The 17,314-nt window shown below is 35.6% G+C and overlaps 1 protein-coding gene across 12 annotated transcripts in view; it reads left to right on the top strand.

The window, feature by feature from the left end:
* The window catches only part of TFDP2 (transcription factor Dp-2), a 167,121-nt gene that overhangs the window by 121,270 nt on the left and 28,537 nt on the right, over positions 1-17,314 (top strand). For all 12 annotated transcript variants that reach the window (XM_049099899.1, XM_049099897.1, XM_049099896.1 and 9 more), the window contains one exon: positions 13,852-14,014. In XM_049099899.1, coding sequence (XP_048955856.1) covers positions 13,852-14,014 — 163 coding nt within the window. The remainder of the gene's footprint in view (positions 1-13,851; positions 14,015-17,314) is intronic.

The following is a 17,314-nucleotide window of genomic DNA, read 5'->3' as shown; positions in this document are numbered from 1 at the left end:
CAAAGAGCTTATGGAAGACGCTGTGAAAACCCCCTTTCTGGTCTTTTCTGGAGTTTTAATCCTGAAAGATGTTTGCTCACTTTCTCTTTCCACCTACGGACAGAATCTGATGGTGTCTTCTACATGTATCTCTTCCAAATGATCTTATTTGCCTTTTTGGACCTCTGCTGAGGGAAGAAGGTCCTGGGTGCCCCACGGGCAGTGATGGCAGCCTCTGGGTGTTTTTCTCCATTCCTATCTTAAATGAATAAGACGTAGCACAGTGGAGTTATATTCTTCTTTTATGCTCATGTAATCTTAATGTCTTTTTGTTGGTGGAAAGTTAAAACTCCACTTATTTATAATAAACTAATATAATTTAAACTATAATCTAATAATCAAAATCAGTATAGTTAATATCTGTACTGCTTCAGTGATGTTTAAGAAATTGTTCATTTATTCAGCATTTTATTTATTTTTTTTTTTCAGCAAACATTTTAAACATCTATTAACTGTTCTAAGTATTGGAGGGGATAATAAATGAGATAGAAAAGTCTGCCCTTAGCTTATATTGGAGGGGTAATAAATAAGATTATTTTTACATTATGATAGATGATATACAAAAAAATAAAGATGATGGTGGCTGCTTTGGAGAAGACATCTCTAAGGAAATGATATTTGAAAGCAAAGAAGTCAGGCATGTAAATAGCTTAGGTGAGGTGGGGTTGCCAGGGATCCTGGGCAGAGGGAATGGCAAATGTAAAGCTCCTGAATGAGGAAACAGGTTGATGTATTTGGAGAAGGAGAAGCACAGTAGCCTGGAGATAGTGAGAAAGGCAAAGAGTGATATGACATGAGGGTGGAAAGGTAGGCAGGAATCAGGTCATGTTGAAAGGCCTTGTAGGTCCTATTAGGAAATTTGGTTTCTTTTCTAAGGAGGATTTTAAGCAGGGAAATGGTATGATATAAGTCACGTTGGCTGCTGAGGGATAAGTGGATACTGAGGAGACAAGAACAGAACAGAAGCAGGAAAATCAGAAGGCTATTACAGGGGGCAGTGGCCTGGTCATCAAGATGGAAAAAAATGGGTAAATGATGGTGGTAGAACCAAGAAGATTTATTGATAGATTCAAGGAAGGAAGAGGAGAAATGAAGGATAGCTCTTGTTTTTCTTTTTGCATGAAAAGCTGGTGAATATTTATGCCCTTTACATTACTGTAGTTCAGTGTAGGTTTGTTTTGGATATATGAAGTTCAATAAGTTTATTAGTTACCTAAGTGATATCATTAGTATATAAGTAGGATCATCAGCATGTAAATGGTCACAAACCTGAATGATACAACCCAAAGAGGGAGAGAGTGAAGATCCATAACGAATAAACATTTATTTCCCATTTCAGACCCCTTCTTCCCTTCCACACACATCATGGATACATACTGCCTGGAAAGTTTAGGATTTTTTCCTAAATTATTTTATCGAATTACCAAATTTAATTGTTTTGTGATTTAACTCTTCTAGTTGGCTCATTTAAATGGGAAATGAAGTTTTTATTATATATGAATAACAATTCATTATTTAAGTAGGATAGATTTTTAAATAACTTCTACCCTGGGGTATACTGTTTTATACTACAGATTACTTTTGTAAATAAAAAGAAGTTATTATTGAGAAAATATAAAAAGACAGTGGTTATGGGTTCTAGTTAACTGCCTGGAAAGATAGTATTCTTTGAGTACAATTCTTTTGAATACTTCAAATGAAATTATTAATAAAAGTTAACATGCATTTCAAACTATACCAATTAGTTTTATTTATTTATTTCTCAATTTGGCTCTATTTGGTGAAGAGTGCTTCCTACTGATTTTTTAATTTATTTATGGACTAATAGAGATCATAGCACTTATACACCCTATGGCCATATTTTAGTGTTATTTGGAAAGAGGGTCTTTGATGTTTCAAAAAGTTTGATTCTAAGAAAATGTGTAGACTCTAAGATTTAGACAGTGAGCTTTCAATTTAAGATGATAGACTGAACACCATGTTTACACCCCAACCTCTAAAATCCTATTGAAATTTTCACATAAAAAATAATAAAAGGAAATACATTTCTAAAAGTGCTGTAAAAGGTGGTAGAGATAAGATTTTCCAATTAAAAGATGAAAGCCAATGTTATTATAATGAAGAACAAGTGATAGTAGAGAAATCCACATCCCAAAATATGCGCATAGAAGTCAAAATTAGAAATGGAAGCATTCTTCCCTGTGCTGACTGATACAGAGAAGCTCTAGGCTTGGAGTGACAAGTTTAGAAAGCAAGAATGAATTAGGGAAGTAATGAGGGCAATGAAATGAAGACTATCCAAGGAGCACCTGGGCCAGTTGAAGCTTCCCAACCCTTCAAATCCCCTTATACCTCCCATTTCATCTCCACACACACACAGATATTATACCAAAGACATTTATTCCCCAGGGCTGAAACTTAGAGAACTGATCTCAAGGAAACAGAACTCTGCCTTGATAATATTTGTGATTGGCTTCTTTCATTTAGCATATTTTCAAGGTTCACCCATGTTGTGGCATATATTATTAGTACACTCATTTTTACTCCATGGTATGGATGTACCACATTTTGTGTATTTGTTCATTGGATATTTGAGTTGATGCTACTATGAACATTGGTGAACAAGTTTTCATTTCTCTTGTGTGTGTGTGTGTGTGTGTGTGTGTGTATGTATGTATATATATATGAATAGAATTGCAAGGTCATAACGATAATTCTTTAGCCTTTTGAATAACTGATAGGCTGTCTTCCAGAGTAGCTGTACCATTTTACATTCCCACCAGTGACAGGTTCCAATTTCTCCACATCCTTTCCAATGCTTATTATTTGTCTTTTATATTATAGCCATCCTGTGGATGTGAATTGCTTATTTCATTATGGTTTTGATTTTCATTTCCCTAAATGGCTAATGATGTTGAGCATCTTTTCATGTGCTTATAGGATCTTTGTATATCTTCTTTGAAGAAGTCTTTCCATATCCTTTGGTCTTTAGTTATTGAGTTTTAAGAGTTCTTTATATATGTTATAGAGGCAAGATCCTAATACTTTCTACAGTGATTGTACCTTTAAATTGTCACCAACAATGTTACAAAGGTTCCATTTTCTCCACATTCTCAAAACACTTTTTGTTTTTGATAACAGCCTTCCTAATCTCATTGTGATTTTGATTTGCATTTTCCTAATGATTACTGATGTTGAACATCTTTTTATGTGCTTATTGGCCATTTGTTTATCTTCTTTGGAGAAATGTCTATTCCAGTCCCTTGCCCATTTTTTAATTGGGCTGTTTTGTTGTTAAGTCCTTTTACCTTTTAATGTTTCTTTTACTAGAGGCATTGTTCCTTAACTTTCAGAGAAACTTTTGTAGAATTGGTTGTAGAAGCAATCTCCTATCTGTGAACCGCAGGTATTAGCTATTCTAATTTCTTTTAAATCTTAATGTGGGTATTGGTTGGGTTTGTTTTGGCATGGTGCTCTACCAGCCTTCCAAAGAACAAGCTTAATTTCTTGATTCAGCCAGTGCTAAGTAGTATCCTTCAGTTTTGTATTGCTTATGAAAATTCTGGTAACTCATGAAGAGAAAAATCACCTGATGTATCATTTAATCCTCACAGCAACCTTGTGAGATGCGTACTTGTAGTTCTTCTTTTTAGATGGAGGAATACTGTGGGTCAGAGTTAAATGAAGTAAACTGTTGAAAATATGTAGCTAATAGTTAACCAAGGTGGATATTAACCAGTTTTCTTCAAGTTTATTATCATTTCATGTACTGAATAATCTTATAAAATTCTTATATATGGTCTTGTATTCGTTTCAAGAGTATGTTCATCAGCTTTTTATTATTATTATTAATTTATTCATGAGAAACACAGAGAGCGAGAGAGAGGCAGAAGCACAAGCAGAGGGAGAAGCAGGCTCCATGCAGGGAGCCTGACATGGGACTCGATCCCGGGTCTCCAGGATCGGGCCCCGGGCTGAAGGCAGCGCTAAACCGCTGAGTCCCCCCAGGCTGCCCTTCATCAACTTTTAATAGCTGTTAAAAGCCTAACTGTTCCTATTTAAGGACTATGTATAGTTTCTTCCTTTAAATATTATCCATGTCTGGGTCACGTAGGTGGCTCAGATCATTAAGTATATGCCTTCAGCTTAGATCGTGATCTCCTGGTCCTGGGATCGAGCCCTGCATTGGGCTCCCTGCTCTGCATGGAGTCTCTTTCTCCCTCTGCCTCTCCCCTCTACTAGTGTTCTCTCTCTCTCTCAAATGAATAAGTAAAATCTTTTTTAAAAAAATTATGTGTGCCTGACTGTACAGGGAAAATTTAGTTAGGCAATCACCCTAAACTACCCTATGATTATCTTATTGCTCCCTTTTTTTAAAAAGTCCTAGAAAAAAAAAAAAAAGTCCTAGTATTACATGAAAAACAACAATCCTGCTTCATCTCTGGCTCTTAAAAAAGTTTATAAGTATGAAGTTGAGAATTTTATTTACTTTAAACCATTATCCAATTCTTAGCATAAATATAAAATCCCATACACAACATATTTCTTTCAAAATAGCTCATGCACTCCCATTTTTAGCAATTCTTATTTACTTTTGTCACCCAACTTGTACTAATTATATAAATTTATGTGTGGCTAGCCATTTGTATTTAAATATCCTAAACTCTGGGCAGCCTGGGTGGCTCAGTGGTTTAGCACCGCCTTCAGCTCAGGGCGTGATCCTGGAGTCCTGGGATCGAGTCCCACATCAGGCTCCCTGCATGGAGCCTGCTTCTCCCTCTGCCTGTGTCTCTGCCTCTCTGTCTCTCTCTGTTTCTCATGAATAAATAAATAAAATCTTTAAAAAATAAATAAAGACATACATACAAACCCCAAACTGAAGGTCAGATCAGTGTAGAGTGGACTTTGTGTGGAAATATATGTAGCAAACAAATTGGTGGATTCTTTTAAAAAATGAAATTACTTGAGGCACCTGGGTGGCTCTGTCTGTTAAGCATCTGACTGTTGGTTTTGGCTCAGTGTCATGATCTCAAGGTTGTGGGATTGAGCCCTGCATGGGGCTCCATGCTCAGTGCAGAGTCTGCTTTGGATTCTTTCTCCTTCTCCTTCCCATTCATGCTCTCTCTCTAAAATAAAGAAATAAAATATTAAAAAATAAAATAAAATTACTTATGGGGTATCTGGGTGGCTCAGTTAAGCATCCAACTCTTGATTTTGGCACAGGTCATGATCTTGGGGTCCTGAGATTGAGCCCCATGTGGGGCTCTGTGCTCAGCAGGGAGTCTTCTTGAGATTCTCCTCTCCCTTTGCCCCTCCCTCTGCTCACAGATGCACACACTCATGCTATCTCTCTCAAATAAGTCTTTTTAAAAAATGAAAGTACTTAGAACAATGACTAGTACATACTCAGCATTCAGTAAGTATTTACTACTTGCCACTACCACTGGTTTTAAACTGCACAGGACATGATCCAGTTCATGTAGAAAGATCACCATGGGAAGCATCTGGGTGGGTGACTCAGTCAGTTAAGCAGCTGCTTTTGGCTCAGGTCATGATCCTGGGATACTGGGATGGAGCCCCGCATCAAGCTCCCTGTGCTCAGCAGGGAATCTGCTTTTCCCTCTCCCTCTACAACCCCTCCGCCCCTGTTGATGATAGCTCACACACACACACACTCTCTCTCTCATTCTCATTCTCATTCTCATTCTCTCATTCTATTTCTCTCAAATAAATAAAACCTGTAAAAGAAAGAAAGATCACCATAACTGTCCTCTGGAGGAAGGATTGGAATGCCTCTAGACAGCACAAGGAGAATACTTACAAGGCTCTAGTTCTGTTGAGAGAGAGATTATGAAGACCTGAACTAGATGAACTGTGGGAACACAGAGAAGTTGAATTCAAAAGCTGTTTAGGACTAGATTAGATTAGATTTGATAGAATTAGATTGATTTGATAAGAAGGGCATTAGAAGAACATAGGTCGAATCTGGTTTCTGGCTTGGGTGATTGGGTAGATGGTTCTGTTCTTCATCTAGATGAAAACTGCTATAGGATCCAGTGTCATGTATATGTTGAGTTCTCCTTTGTGTTTATATGGTATTGTAATATATAAAGACCCCTTCCTGAGAAAGCTGGGCAGAGTATAGGAAACTGAGGCTAAGGACTAAACCAATGTAAATAATCAAGGCTCAAACTATTCTTTTTCTCTTTTTTTTTTTTTAACTCTTTATAGAGAATTTAAAATACAGAAGTAGATGACTCGTATCATGAACCTCTTATGTGCATATCTCTGAATTTCAACAATAATCAATTCATGGCATTTCTCGTTTTGTATGTACCTCTTTCTATATTATTGTAAAGCAAATCATTTTCATCATAAATCTCTCTCTACTTATATCTAAAAAGTCTCCTTTTTAGACATATCTACAATATCATTATACCTAGGAAAATTAACAATAATTCCTTAATATCAAATATGTAGTAAGTGTTCAAATTTCTAGTTGTTTCTTTTTTTTTTTTTTAAGATTTTATTTATTTATTCATGATAGTCACACAGAGAGAGACAGAGAGGCAGAGACACAGGCAGAGGGAGAAGCAGGCTCCATGCTGGGAGCCCGATGTGGGATTCGATCCCGGGTCTCCAGGATCGCGCCCCGGGCCAAAGGCAGGCACCAAACCGCTGCGCCACCCAGGGATCCCTCTAGTTGTTTCAAATGACATTTTGTTTGCTTTTTTTTTTTTTTTTTTTTTTTTGTAAGATTCAGATACAGAAAATTATGAAAAAGCAAATATATGACTAATAAATACTTCAGGGCAAATAGTCTTATAACAACCACCAGCTCAATAAGTAGAACCCAGAGACCCCTTCATGTGTCCCATCCCAATCACTATACCTTCTCTCTCTCCTATGTATGTTACCTGATTTTTAGAGTAATCACTTCCTTGAATGTTTAAATAGTTTTGTTACCTAAGTGGTGCCTCCTTTCCCACATTTCAGTCTTGCCTGTTAAAAAAAGTTGATATCTATTTTATATATAGATCTCCATTCTGTCCCATTATTTTCCTCAGACTTTAGTTGTTGAAACCAGTCTGTTTGACTTGTGCGGTTTCCACAGTCTAGATTTTACTGATTTTTGTACTCATGTGCATCTAAACACATTCCTCTGTTTTCTGTATTTCCTGTAGTCTGGCATGTTTTATCAGACTGATGTTTAATCCTTGGCAAGACTAGATAGTGGGGTGTTCTAACATTGTCTCTTTTTTTTTATGATTTGCACATTGCTGATGCAGTCATGCTTAATGGTTGTAACTATTAATTTATTGTGGGTTGCAATTAGTATTATTCTAACTACTAGCACTATATATATATATATATATATATATATATATATATATAGTCACAATAGTATAGGTATATCTATCTATATATATATACACTATTTCTTTACCTGGAGGTACAGTTCCTATAAGAAAGCAGAATAAATGCTGGATATCCTCCCTTTATTGGCCAGTTTTCAAGATGATGAATTTGTTCCTGGTCTTCTTCCACAGATGACCAATTCTTCCCTTTTAAAAGTATCATTATGAATTCATGAATTTGAACATACTTGATGGGTTTCATACTTTGCACCTATTATCACAATCGAAGCTTATCACAATCTTTGGCTACTGGGAGCCTCTTCTAATTGATCTTAAGTCCTTTTGACATGACTCTGGTAGTCTTTGATGCTTGTTACCTGATATTATAAGATGTTCCAAGTTCATCTTATCCATTTCCTGTCCTGTACCTGGAATCAGCCATTTCTCTAAGAAGCCCTGATTTCCCTTAGGGAGGATTTTATATCAGGCTCCTCCTGGGGGCTGCAGATGTTCATTGCTACTAGATTGGTCAATTTTTTCCAGTCCTTTTAAATGGACAGAGTTAAGACACATACCCACAAAGATACAATACTTAATGGGTTCATATTGATACTTCCAGTTCAAATCTTACTAAACCTCTTTTCTGTTACATCTCATTCCCCTTTCTTCCATTGTGAGAATCCTGATTTTTAAGGACATGAGGATGAAAAAGTAATAGAATTAGTATATAGGATTGGTTTTATCCCATATTCTTATTGGTTTCATCCCATATTATATTGCTTAATGTCCCAGTGTCCCAAATAAAACTAATATTTCCATTAATGTGGTTACTAAAAACATTTAAAAATTTTTTGCATATGCTCTCTGTGTTCTCTCCGTTCTTTTCTTTTTTAAATATTTATTTTATAGAGAAAGAGCACGTGTGGGGGTGGGGGGAGGGGCAGAGGGAGAGGGAGAGAGGAATCTGACATGGGCTGAGCATGTAGTTGAGCAAGGAGTCCCACATGGGAGTCTTATCTCAGACCCTGAGATCATGACCTGAGCTAAAACCGGGAGTTGGATGCTTAACTGACTGTACCACCCAGGTGCCCCCTCCTTATTTTTTTAATAGTCATGTTTATCCACAGTGTTGGAGCATATACCCACTTTAGTATACTATCCTCTTTCCCTCCTAGACTTCATTTAGCCTTAGATCTATAGATAACTGTAGATAGGATTACCAGGTATTATGTGAGTAGTCATTTTGATTGTCTGAAGCTTGTGCTCTAATGGTTTCTTCGGGAAGAGTAATCCCTGAGTTTGTGCATTTTGTATTTGAGTTTAAGTCAGTTTCACTGGATACAAAAATCCTTGGTTCATACTTTCTCTCAATTTCCTAAATATATTTATTTTTTTCTTGCATAATTCGTTGCTGTTGAAAAATCTGATACTCTTTTCTTCTAGATGCACAAAGAATTCTTTTTCTTTGAAATTCAGAATTTTATTAGAATGTCTTGGTATTTGTCAATTTTAGGTTATTATCTTTTATTTCTGAACATTTTCTTGAATTTAGCATTTAGTATCAATTCTGTTTTCTTGCTTTGATTTTCTTCTTCAGATACTCTTACTGGCTGTGGATACTTTGCCTACCTCTAGTACTTGTTGTTTTCTCTTGAATATCAGTTGTGAGAGTCATACAGACTAGATTGTTGCAGCCTTATTGTGGCCCTTACACTCAGCTGGCATTGAAGAGGTGTAAAAAACTCCTTGTTTCAACTGATCTTCTCAAATTGGCCTGTTGTAAATTCTTGCTGGCTATTTTGGGATTATCCTATTCTGAGTTCATTAGATGCAGCCCCATTGAATATTTCTTTATTGTGTAGGTGTTTTGCTTCTTGGTGGTTTGTATTCTCAGGACACCTTGTCATCTAGTTTTATTGTAAATGCTGTCAAGGAATTTTGGTTTTGTTATCTAGTTGCTCTGTTTTTATGTAGGGATTTGAAGAGTTTGAAAACTATGCTAATACTATTTTCTTTTTTTTTTTCTTTAAAGATTTTATTCATGAGAGACAGAGAGAGAGAGAGTCAGAGACATAGGCAGAAGGAGAAGCAGGCTCCAGGCATGGAGCCTGATGTGGGATTAGATCCCAGGACTCCAGGATCATGCCCTGAGCTGAAGGCAGATGCTCAACCACTGAGCCACCCAGGCTTCCCATATTAATGCTATTTTCCCAGACTCCCCCATACTTGGTGTGTGTGTGTGTTTATAGTCTATTTGAATCAGGATTTAAATAAATTTATATGTATTACAAAACCTGTAGAGTCTCCTTCTGTACCTGTTCTCTCCCTTCACTCTCCTTTCTCCCTCCCACCACTGTCCCCTTATAATTTTTTAGTTGAAGGATCCACATTATGTATCCTAAAGAGAAAGCCTAAAGAGTTTGTTTATTAAATCCTTGTAGTATAGTTTAACATATTCTGTCCTTGGTATTTCCCCTAAAGTGGTATAGTTGGATCTGTTTTTTTTTTTTTTTTTCCAAGATTTTATTTATTTATTCATGAAAGACTCAGAGAGGAAAAGACACAGGCAGAGGGAGAAGCAGGCTCCCTGCAGGGAGGTCCGATGCAGGACCCAGTCCCAGGACCCCAGGATCCTGACCTGAGCCAAAGGCAGATGCTCAACCATTGAGCCACCCAGATGCCCGGATCTGGAGTCTTGATCAGATTCCAGTTTCATAATAAGATTATATATTGAAAACAACCACTGGCTAGAATAGCTCAAGGAGAACAAACAATACAGAAACGGAGCTTCATGGTGGGCGTGGGGCCTACATAAAAAAAGAAAGGAAGGGAGGAAAGAGATAAGGAGAGAAAGGAAGAAAGGTAGACTTTAGCAAATAGGCAAATACATAGCAACAAAGAGTAGAATAGTAGGGGGTGGAGGAATGAGGCATGACTGTCAGTAGGTACAGGGTTTCTTTTCAGGGAAAAAGAATGGTGGTGGTAGTGGTAGTTGCTGCTAAATTGTATACTTTTAAAAATGGAGCTTACAATATCAATATGTGAATTATATTTCAATACAGCTGTTATCTTAAAAAAGGAAGTTATATTTAAAAACAAAGAGGGGGACAGCCCTGGTGGCATAGCGGTATAGCGCCCCCTGCAGCCCGGGGTGTGATCCTGGAGACCCAGGATTGAGTCCTGCATCGGGTTCCCTGCATGGGGCCTGCTTCTCTCTCTGCCTCTCTCTTTCTCTCTCTCTCTATGTCTCTATGAATAAATAAATAAAATCTTTAAAAAAAAATTCCAGAGCAACTTATTTTAAAAAAATAAATAAAAATTAAAAAATAAAAACAAAGAGGGATACCTAATCCTCTAAGACTGATAGGAAGAAGGTTGGCATGGGTACACATGCTGATGAACTTGTAAGTGACTTGTCCTATAAGCCCACTTACAAAGTGAGACTTACATATTCAGCTGTGTATTGAATATATCAATTGGGATACTCTACTGACACATCAAACGCAATATCCTTGCTGACCAATAGAAATGTAGTGCAAGACACATGGAATTTTTAGTTTTCTAAAGCCAATTTAAAAAATAAAAACGTGTGAAATTAATTTTATTTTAAGATTTTATTTTTAAGTAATCTCACACTCAACATGGGGCTCAAACTCACAGCTGCAAGATCAAGAGTTGCATGCTTTACTGAGCCAGCCAACTGCCCCTGAAATTAATTTTTATATCTCCTATTTAATCTAGTGTATCTAAAATCTTATATTTCAATATGTAATTAATGTAAAAATTACTCATGAGATATTTTACATTCATTTCACATGCAAATCTTTGAAATTCAGTGAAATTCATCTTAATACAGACTTCCCAGATTTCAAGTGCTCAGTAGCTGCATGTGAATTTTACCTAGGTATTGGACCATACAGATGAGAAGGTTTAAAATGAGACTCATGAATTTATTCCCGTCTCCTTGTTCTCAATAAATGACCCTTCTTTCTAACGTCATTCTCTTCTTTCCCTCTTTCTTAACGTTCACATCAGTCACTTAGTAAAGATAAGGATAAATTTTTATCCTTAAAATTTATGCAAATCTATCTCTTCTTATCCACCCCTACTTATCCAGTTGCTCCAATTTCAGGACTTGATATTCCTTGCCTACGCTTGCCTCTCACCTGGTCTTCCTGTCTCTACTTTTGCCTCTCATAAAGGCATCTTCTGCTTTGCAGCCAGAATCTCTGCCTAACTGAAAATTTCACCATGTTATTCCCTCACTTACTACCTTTAGTGGCTTCCCAGTATTTTAGTAGTAATAGTAGTAGTAGTAGCAGTAGTCTATAACCACAGATGATTCTTTGGGAATGTGGGAAAAAGAAAGTAGTTATCTGTCCTTATTTCATTCTTTTAAAAAATACATTTAGTCTATGTCTTAATGTATATATAACACAGTAGAATGCGTAAATAATTTATAAATGAATATAATTATACTAATGGAATATGATAAAGTACAGATTCCTTTGGATAGCATTTAAGGGCCTGGCCTCTTAACTACTTTTCTGCTTCATCTTTTGCCTTTCACTTTATATTCTGGTAATACTGCACTGTTTGTTTGTAAGGCTCTGAACATTTATCATCTGTTTCACTCTCCCATGTATTTACTCTTGCTGCTTCTGCCTGGTTGCTCTTCCTAACTTCCTTCGCTTGACAGTTCTCATTTGTTTTGGTAGCGGTGGTGGTGAAAACATTTAACATGAGATTTACCCCTAACAAATTTTTAAGTATACATTATTGTTAACTATAGGCACTATGTTGTACAGTGGATCTCTAGAACTTGCTCATCTTGCATAACTGAAACTTTATTGAACCTATTGAACAATTCCCTATTTTCCTTTTCCCTCTGGCCCTTGGCAAGCACCATTCTACTCTTCTATGTATTTGACTGTTTTGGACACTTTATGTAAGTGGCATCATGCATTATTTGTTCTTTTGTGATTGGCTTAGTATAATGTCCTCTAACATCATGCATGTTGTCGCTTATGGCAGGATTTCATTCTCTTTTAAGGCCAAATGATATTCCATTGTATGTATTAATCCTTTCATCTACCTATGGACTATTAGATTGGTTCCTTATCTTGGTTTTTGCGAATAATGCTGCAATGAACATGAGAGTGCAGATACCTCTCTGAGATCCTGATTTCAGTTCTTTTGGATATATACCCAGAAAGGGGATCATTGGATTATAGGGAAATTCTATTTTAAATATTTTGAGGAATCTCCATACTTTTTGTCATAGCAGCTATACCATTTTCCATTCCTACCAAGAATGTACAAGGATTGTAATTTCTTCACATTCTCAGCAGTACTTATCTTTTGTGTTTTGTTTTGTTTTAACTAGCCATCCTAACAGGTATCAGGTAACACCTCATGGTGATTTTGGTTTGCATTTTTTCTAATGATTAGTGATGTTGAGCAACTTTCATTTGCCGGTTGTCCATTTGTGTTCTTCTTTGGAGAAATTTCTGTTATTGACTTTTGCCTGTTTTTTTAATTGGGTTATTTGGGGGTTCTTTGTTAATGAGTTGTTGGAGTTTCTTGGATATTTTGGATATTAACCCCCTATCAGATAAAGGGTTTGTAAATATTTTCTCCCATTCCATAGGGTTGCCTTTTCATTTTGTTGATTGTTTTCACTTGGCTCTTACTCCAGCAAGTCTTTCTCCTCTAGGTTAGATGAGATGTCCCTCTTCCCAATTCCCATGAACATTGTAAATAACTCAGATTTGGCACTTACCTTACTATATTGGTATTATCTGTCCTTATAGGTCTGATTTGTCTTTCTCCCCTTCCCAAGACTCATTTTGATGGCAAGGATTTTGCCTCTGTTGTCGTTTTTGTACTCTAGTCCCTATTATAGTTCTTAGCATATAGTTGACACTCAGAAATTAGTAGAACTAAATTGAACCCCTGAAAAGGTAATAAGTCATCAAAGTTTATGACTAGGCATTAACCAAAGTTAAAAAAATTGAAGACTTAGATCCCTTCTTAATACCAATGACCTCTGTTTGAAATTTGAGTAGATAAATGAAACTGAGGATAGTAGTACTTTTAATTTTAAGTGAAAAAGAACTGTAGCACACATAGAATACAAAAAGGTAAGTATATAACCACCAGCACAGTATTTTTGTCTGTTCTTTTCATGTGTGTAGAACAGTACCTGGCACATAATAGTAAATAACTGGTCAGTAAATGTTTATTGAATAAATGAATGATGCGTATAGAAAAGCACTCTAATCTCATACTTATTAGGCTTTAAGGCAAAAATTAAGTTCAGAACATTTCCTCATCTCTAATTCAATTTAAAATTGACCACCTAAAGCAAAAATCAAGTTAGTATATTCTCACATTACTTTATAGTTTCGTAAAGGAAGTCTGGTGTATAAATATGCATTTTTTTCTCTTTTAGTAAACGAAGCAAAAAAGGAGATAAAAATGGAAAAGGCTTGAGACATTTTTCCATGAAAGTATGTGAGAAAGTTCAGCGGAAAGGTACAACGTCATACAATGAAGTGGCCGATGAGCTGGTATCAGAGTTCACCAATTCAAATAACCATTTGGCAGCTGATTCGGTAGGTAGATCATGCACTTGACATTGACTATGATGAGTGATAGAACAGTGTATCTCTAGGTTGACTGTGTCTTTTTTTTTTTTTTTTTTTTTTTTTTTGACTGTGTCATTTTTTTAAGGACTCAGACAAGCTAGGGAATCCCCAACTCCTTTACGTGAGGGTTTCATATTGTCTTTTGGGGAATTCTTCTGTTGAGTTTTGTTTTAGAAAGGGTTCTTTTATTATCTATTTAAACATAAAGATTAGCATGTATTTTTTAAATATACTTTGGGGAGTTACAAAAGGAACATACTTTTTTAAAAAGATTTTATTTGTTTATTTGAGAGCACAGCAGGAGGAGCAGCAGGCAGAGAATATTCATAGAACATTATAGACATATTTATGGAACATGTAAGTCCTCTTTTTAACCACAGACCTTAATCTTTCTCCACAAAGGCATATTCACTATTACCAGATTCTTTAGTATCATCCCCAAAGTTCCTTAGGCATACACATAATAAAACCTATTCCCTATTTTATTTTATTTTATTTTATTTTATTTTATTTTATTTTATTTTATTTTTAAGATTTTGTTTATTTTGGAGAGCTACAGAACAGTTCTGTCACTCCCAAAAGGTTCTTTCTGCCTTTTGTAATGTATCCCTCCTTCCCTCCTTCTCCCTCTATCCCTAGGCAATTGCTGATCTGCTTTTTATCATTATAGATCAATTTGCACTTTATTTAAATGTGATCATATTATATATACTCCACAATTCTTAAAATAGTTCTTGACCTTACTGGAAATATGTTTAATATTCCAATCTTAATTATGACAAGGGTTTTATTTTGAAATGATAGCATCCATAACTTGATTTTTTAAATGAATGTTTCTTTTTTAATTTTTTATTATTTATTTTTAAGATTTTCTTTATTCATGAGAGACACAGAGATGCAGAGACACAGGCAGATGGAGAAGCAGGCTGCCTACAGGAAGCCCAATGTGGGACTCGATCCCAGGATCCTGGGACCACACGCCAAGCCACCCAGGCATCCTGAATGTTTCTTTTTTCTTAACTAAAAATAATCAGAAATGGATATTTAATTTATTCCAATTTTGTGTAGTTTTGAAAATTTGGGTATTTTACACTGACAGTCCTAAATGAGATTGATGTAATCTTTTTGTTTTTACCATCTTTGCAGTTGTTTTTTTTTTTTTTTTTTTTTTCCATCTTTGCAGTTTTGATTTGCAGTGTTATGCTGGGCTTTTTAAAATTTAGAGGGTTTTTTTCCTTCTTCCACTTTACTCCATTATAGGTTTAATAGCATTAGATGTGTATTTTGCTTCCCTGACATTTTATAGAATAGAAATCACCTCTGATACCATCTAGGCATGGTGATTTGGTGGGGGGTAATGCTTAGATAGCATTCTCCATTTTTACTTTGGTAATTAGCCTGTTTAGAATTTTTGTCTCCTTTAGTATTTTATGGTTTCTTAGAAAATCCTCCATTTCATACATGTTCTTAAAACTATTTGCAATTATTTTTCCCAAAGAACCATCTCCTAAATTTGTATGGACTCTTCTGTTTTGTAGTTAATTTCTTTTTTTTTTCCTATGTTCATTTAATAGTATCTTCTCTTTCCTGAAGTTACTTTTGTTATTTTTCTATCCTGTAGATTATGATATATACTTTATTTACTTTGATTATTTTTGTTTAGTAATGAAAATGTTTTTTTTGTTTTTTTTTGTTTTTTTTTATTCATGAGAGACACAGAGAGAGGGGCAGAGACACAGGCAAGGGAGAGGCAGGCTCCTCACAGGGAGCCCGATGTGGGACTTGATCCCTGGACCAGGGATCACACCCTGAGCCAAAGGCAGACGCTCAACCACTGAGCCACCCAGGCGTCCCAATGAAAATGTTTATAGCTGTGACTTTTCCTCATGTGCACTGCTTTAGCCATTTCCCATTGATTCTGATATATTACTCTTTAAATATTCTGCAACTTTGGTTTTAGTTTCCTCTCTGACCTAAGAATGGCATTAGAATTTTTATATTTCCAGGTAATAGGGATTTTTTTTGTAAATTGAACTATTTATATATTTTTTAAAATTGCTTTGAGATTTTTCTTGTGAGCCATTATTTGGTAATGCATTTTTTTTCTTTTCTCTGGCACCTGTAGAGAAGGTATGTCGCATTCTGATTCTGAGTGAAAGTGGAAATTTTCAAAATGTTCTACAAGACCTATATGATCTGGCCCACCATTACCTCTCTCATCTCATCTCCTACTAGGAACTCTCCCAGTTACTATACTCTAGCCACCTTATGATAAAAGTTTTATCTTGAAATTATAGCAACCATAACTTGATCTTTTAAATGAATATTTCTTTCATTTTTCTTAATTAAAAAATTCAGAAATGGATATTGAATTCAATCAAATTCTGTGTGTTTCCTGAAAATTTAGGAGTTTTACACTGACAGCCATGAATGAGATTGGTGGGTTTTTGTTTGCTTTTTGTTTCGGGGTGAATATGCCAGGTACGTTCCTTATCAGACTGTTAGACTTGCTATTTCCTATGTCTGAATCTCTGCTAAGGAGCCATATGGTTTCTCTCTTCTCTCCAATTTTTATTCAGATGTCACTGTACCGAGGCATTTCTTCTTAACACATTTTATCATCTAATATAAATTTTAACTTACCAACCCCATCCTCATCCCTGAATACAAGCAAGAGTTGGGGGTTTTCTGTCTATTCACTGCTGTGTTATTTTTTTTTTATAAATATATAAATTGGAAGGTTTGTAGTCTTTAGTTCTTTAACTGGTTATCTTTATAACTTTAAGTAACTTCAGTATTTTGTTTCTTTTGTTGTTACCTATAAACCAATATCTGTTGATTATGAAGGGAAAAAGTTAATATGCTTCTATCTACTTGCATGTCCCATCTTTTGTCTACCACAGATACAGATTGAATATCTTAGTGGTAGTTGTTAAAAGAGTAATATTATTACAGTTTGTTTTTATGACTTTAAATAAATATATTGTGCCAAAACCTGTGTTACTATTTACTTCATCTGTTTAAATAGTTAATCTGCTTTGAATCCCATACCCCTTAAAATAGCAAGGAGAACACGAGCAAGCCTATTTTGTTGTCTCCTCCTGGTATTTTTTTACTATATTATCATTATTTCCACAGTGCCAGGATTTCTAATATTTACATTCGGTTCTATAACTTAAATCTCCCACTTATTTAAGTTTAGTTCTGTATTCCGTGTTCTCCACCATCCTTTATTATCATGGCATTTTATTGATTGGATTTTTCCTT

The sequence above is a fragment of the Canis lupus genome, chromosome 23 (genome assembly GCF_003254725.2).
Source record: "Canis lupus dingo isolate Sandy chromosome 23, ASM325472v2, whole genome shotgun sequence".
Lineage (NCBI taxonomy): Eukaryota > Metazoa > Chordata > Mammalia > Carnivora > Canidae > Canis > Canis lupus.
Note: the sequence above shows the minus strand (reverse complement) of the source record. Positions and strands in the feature narration are given on the sequence as shown.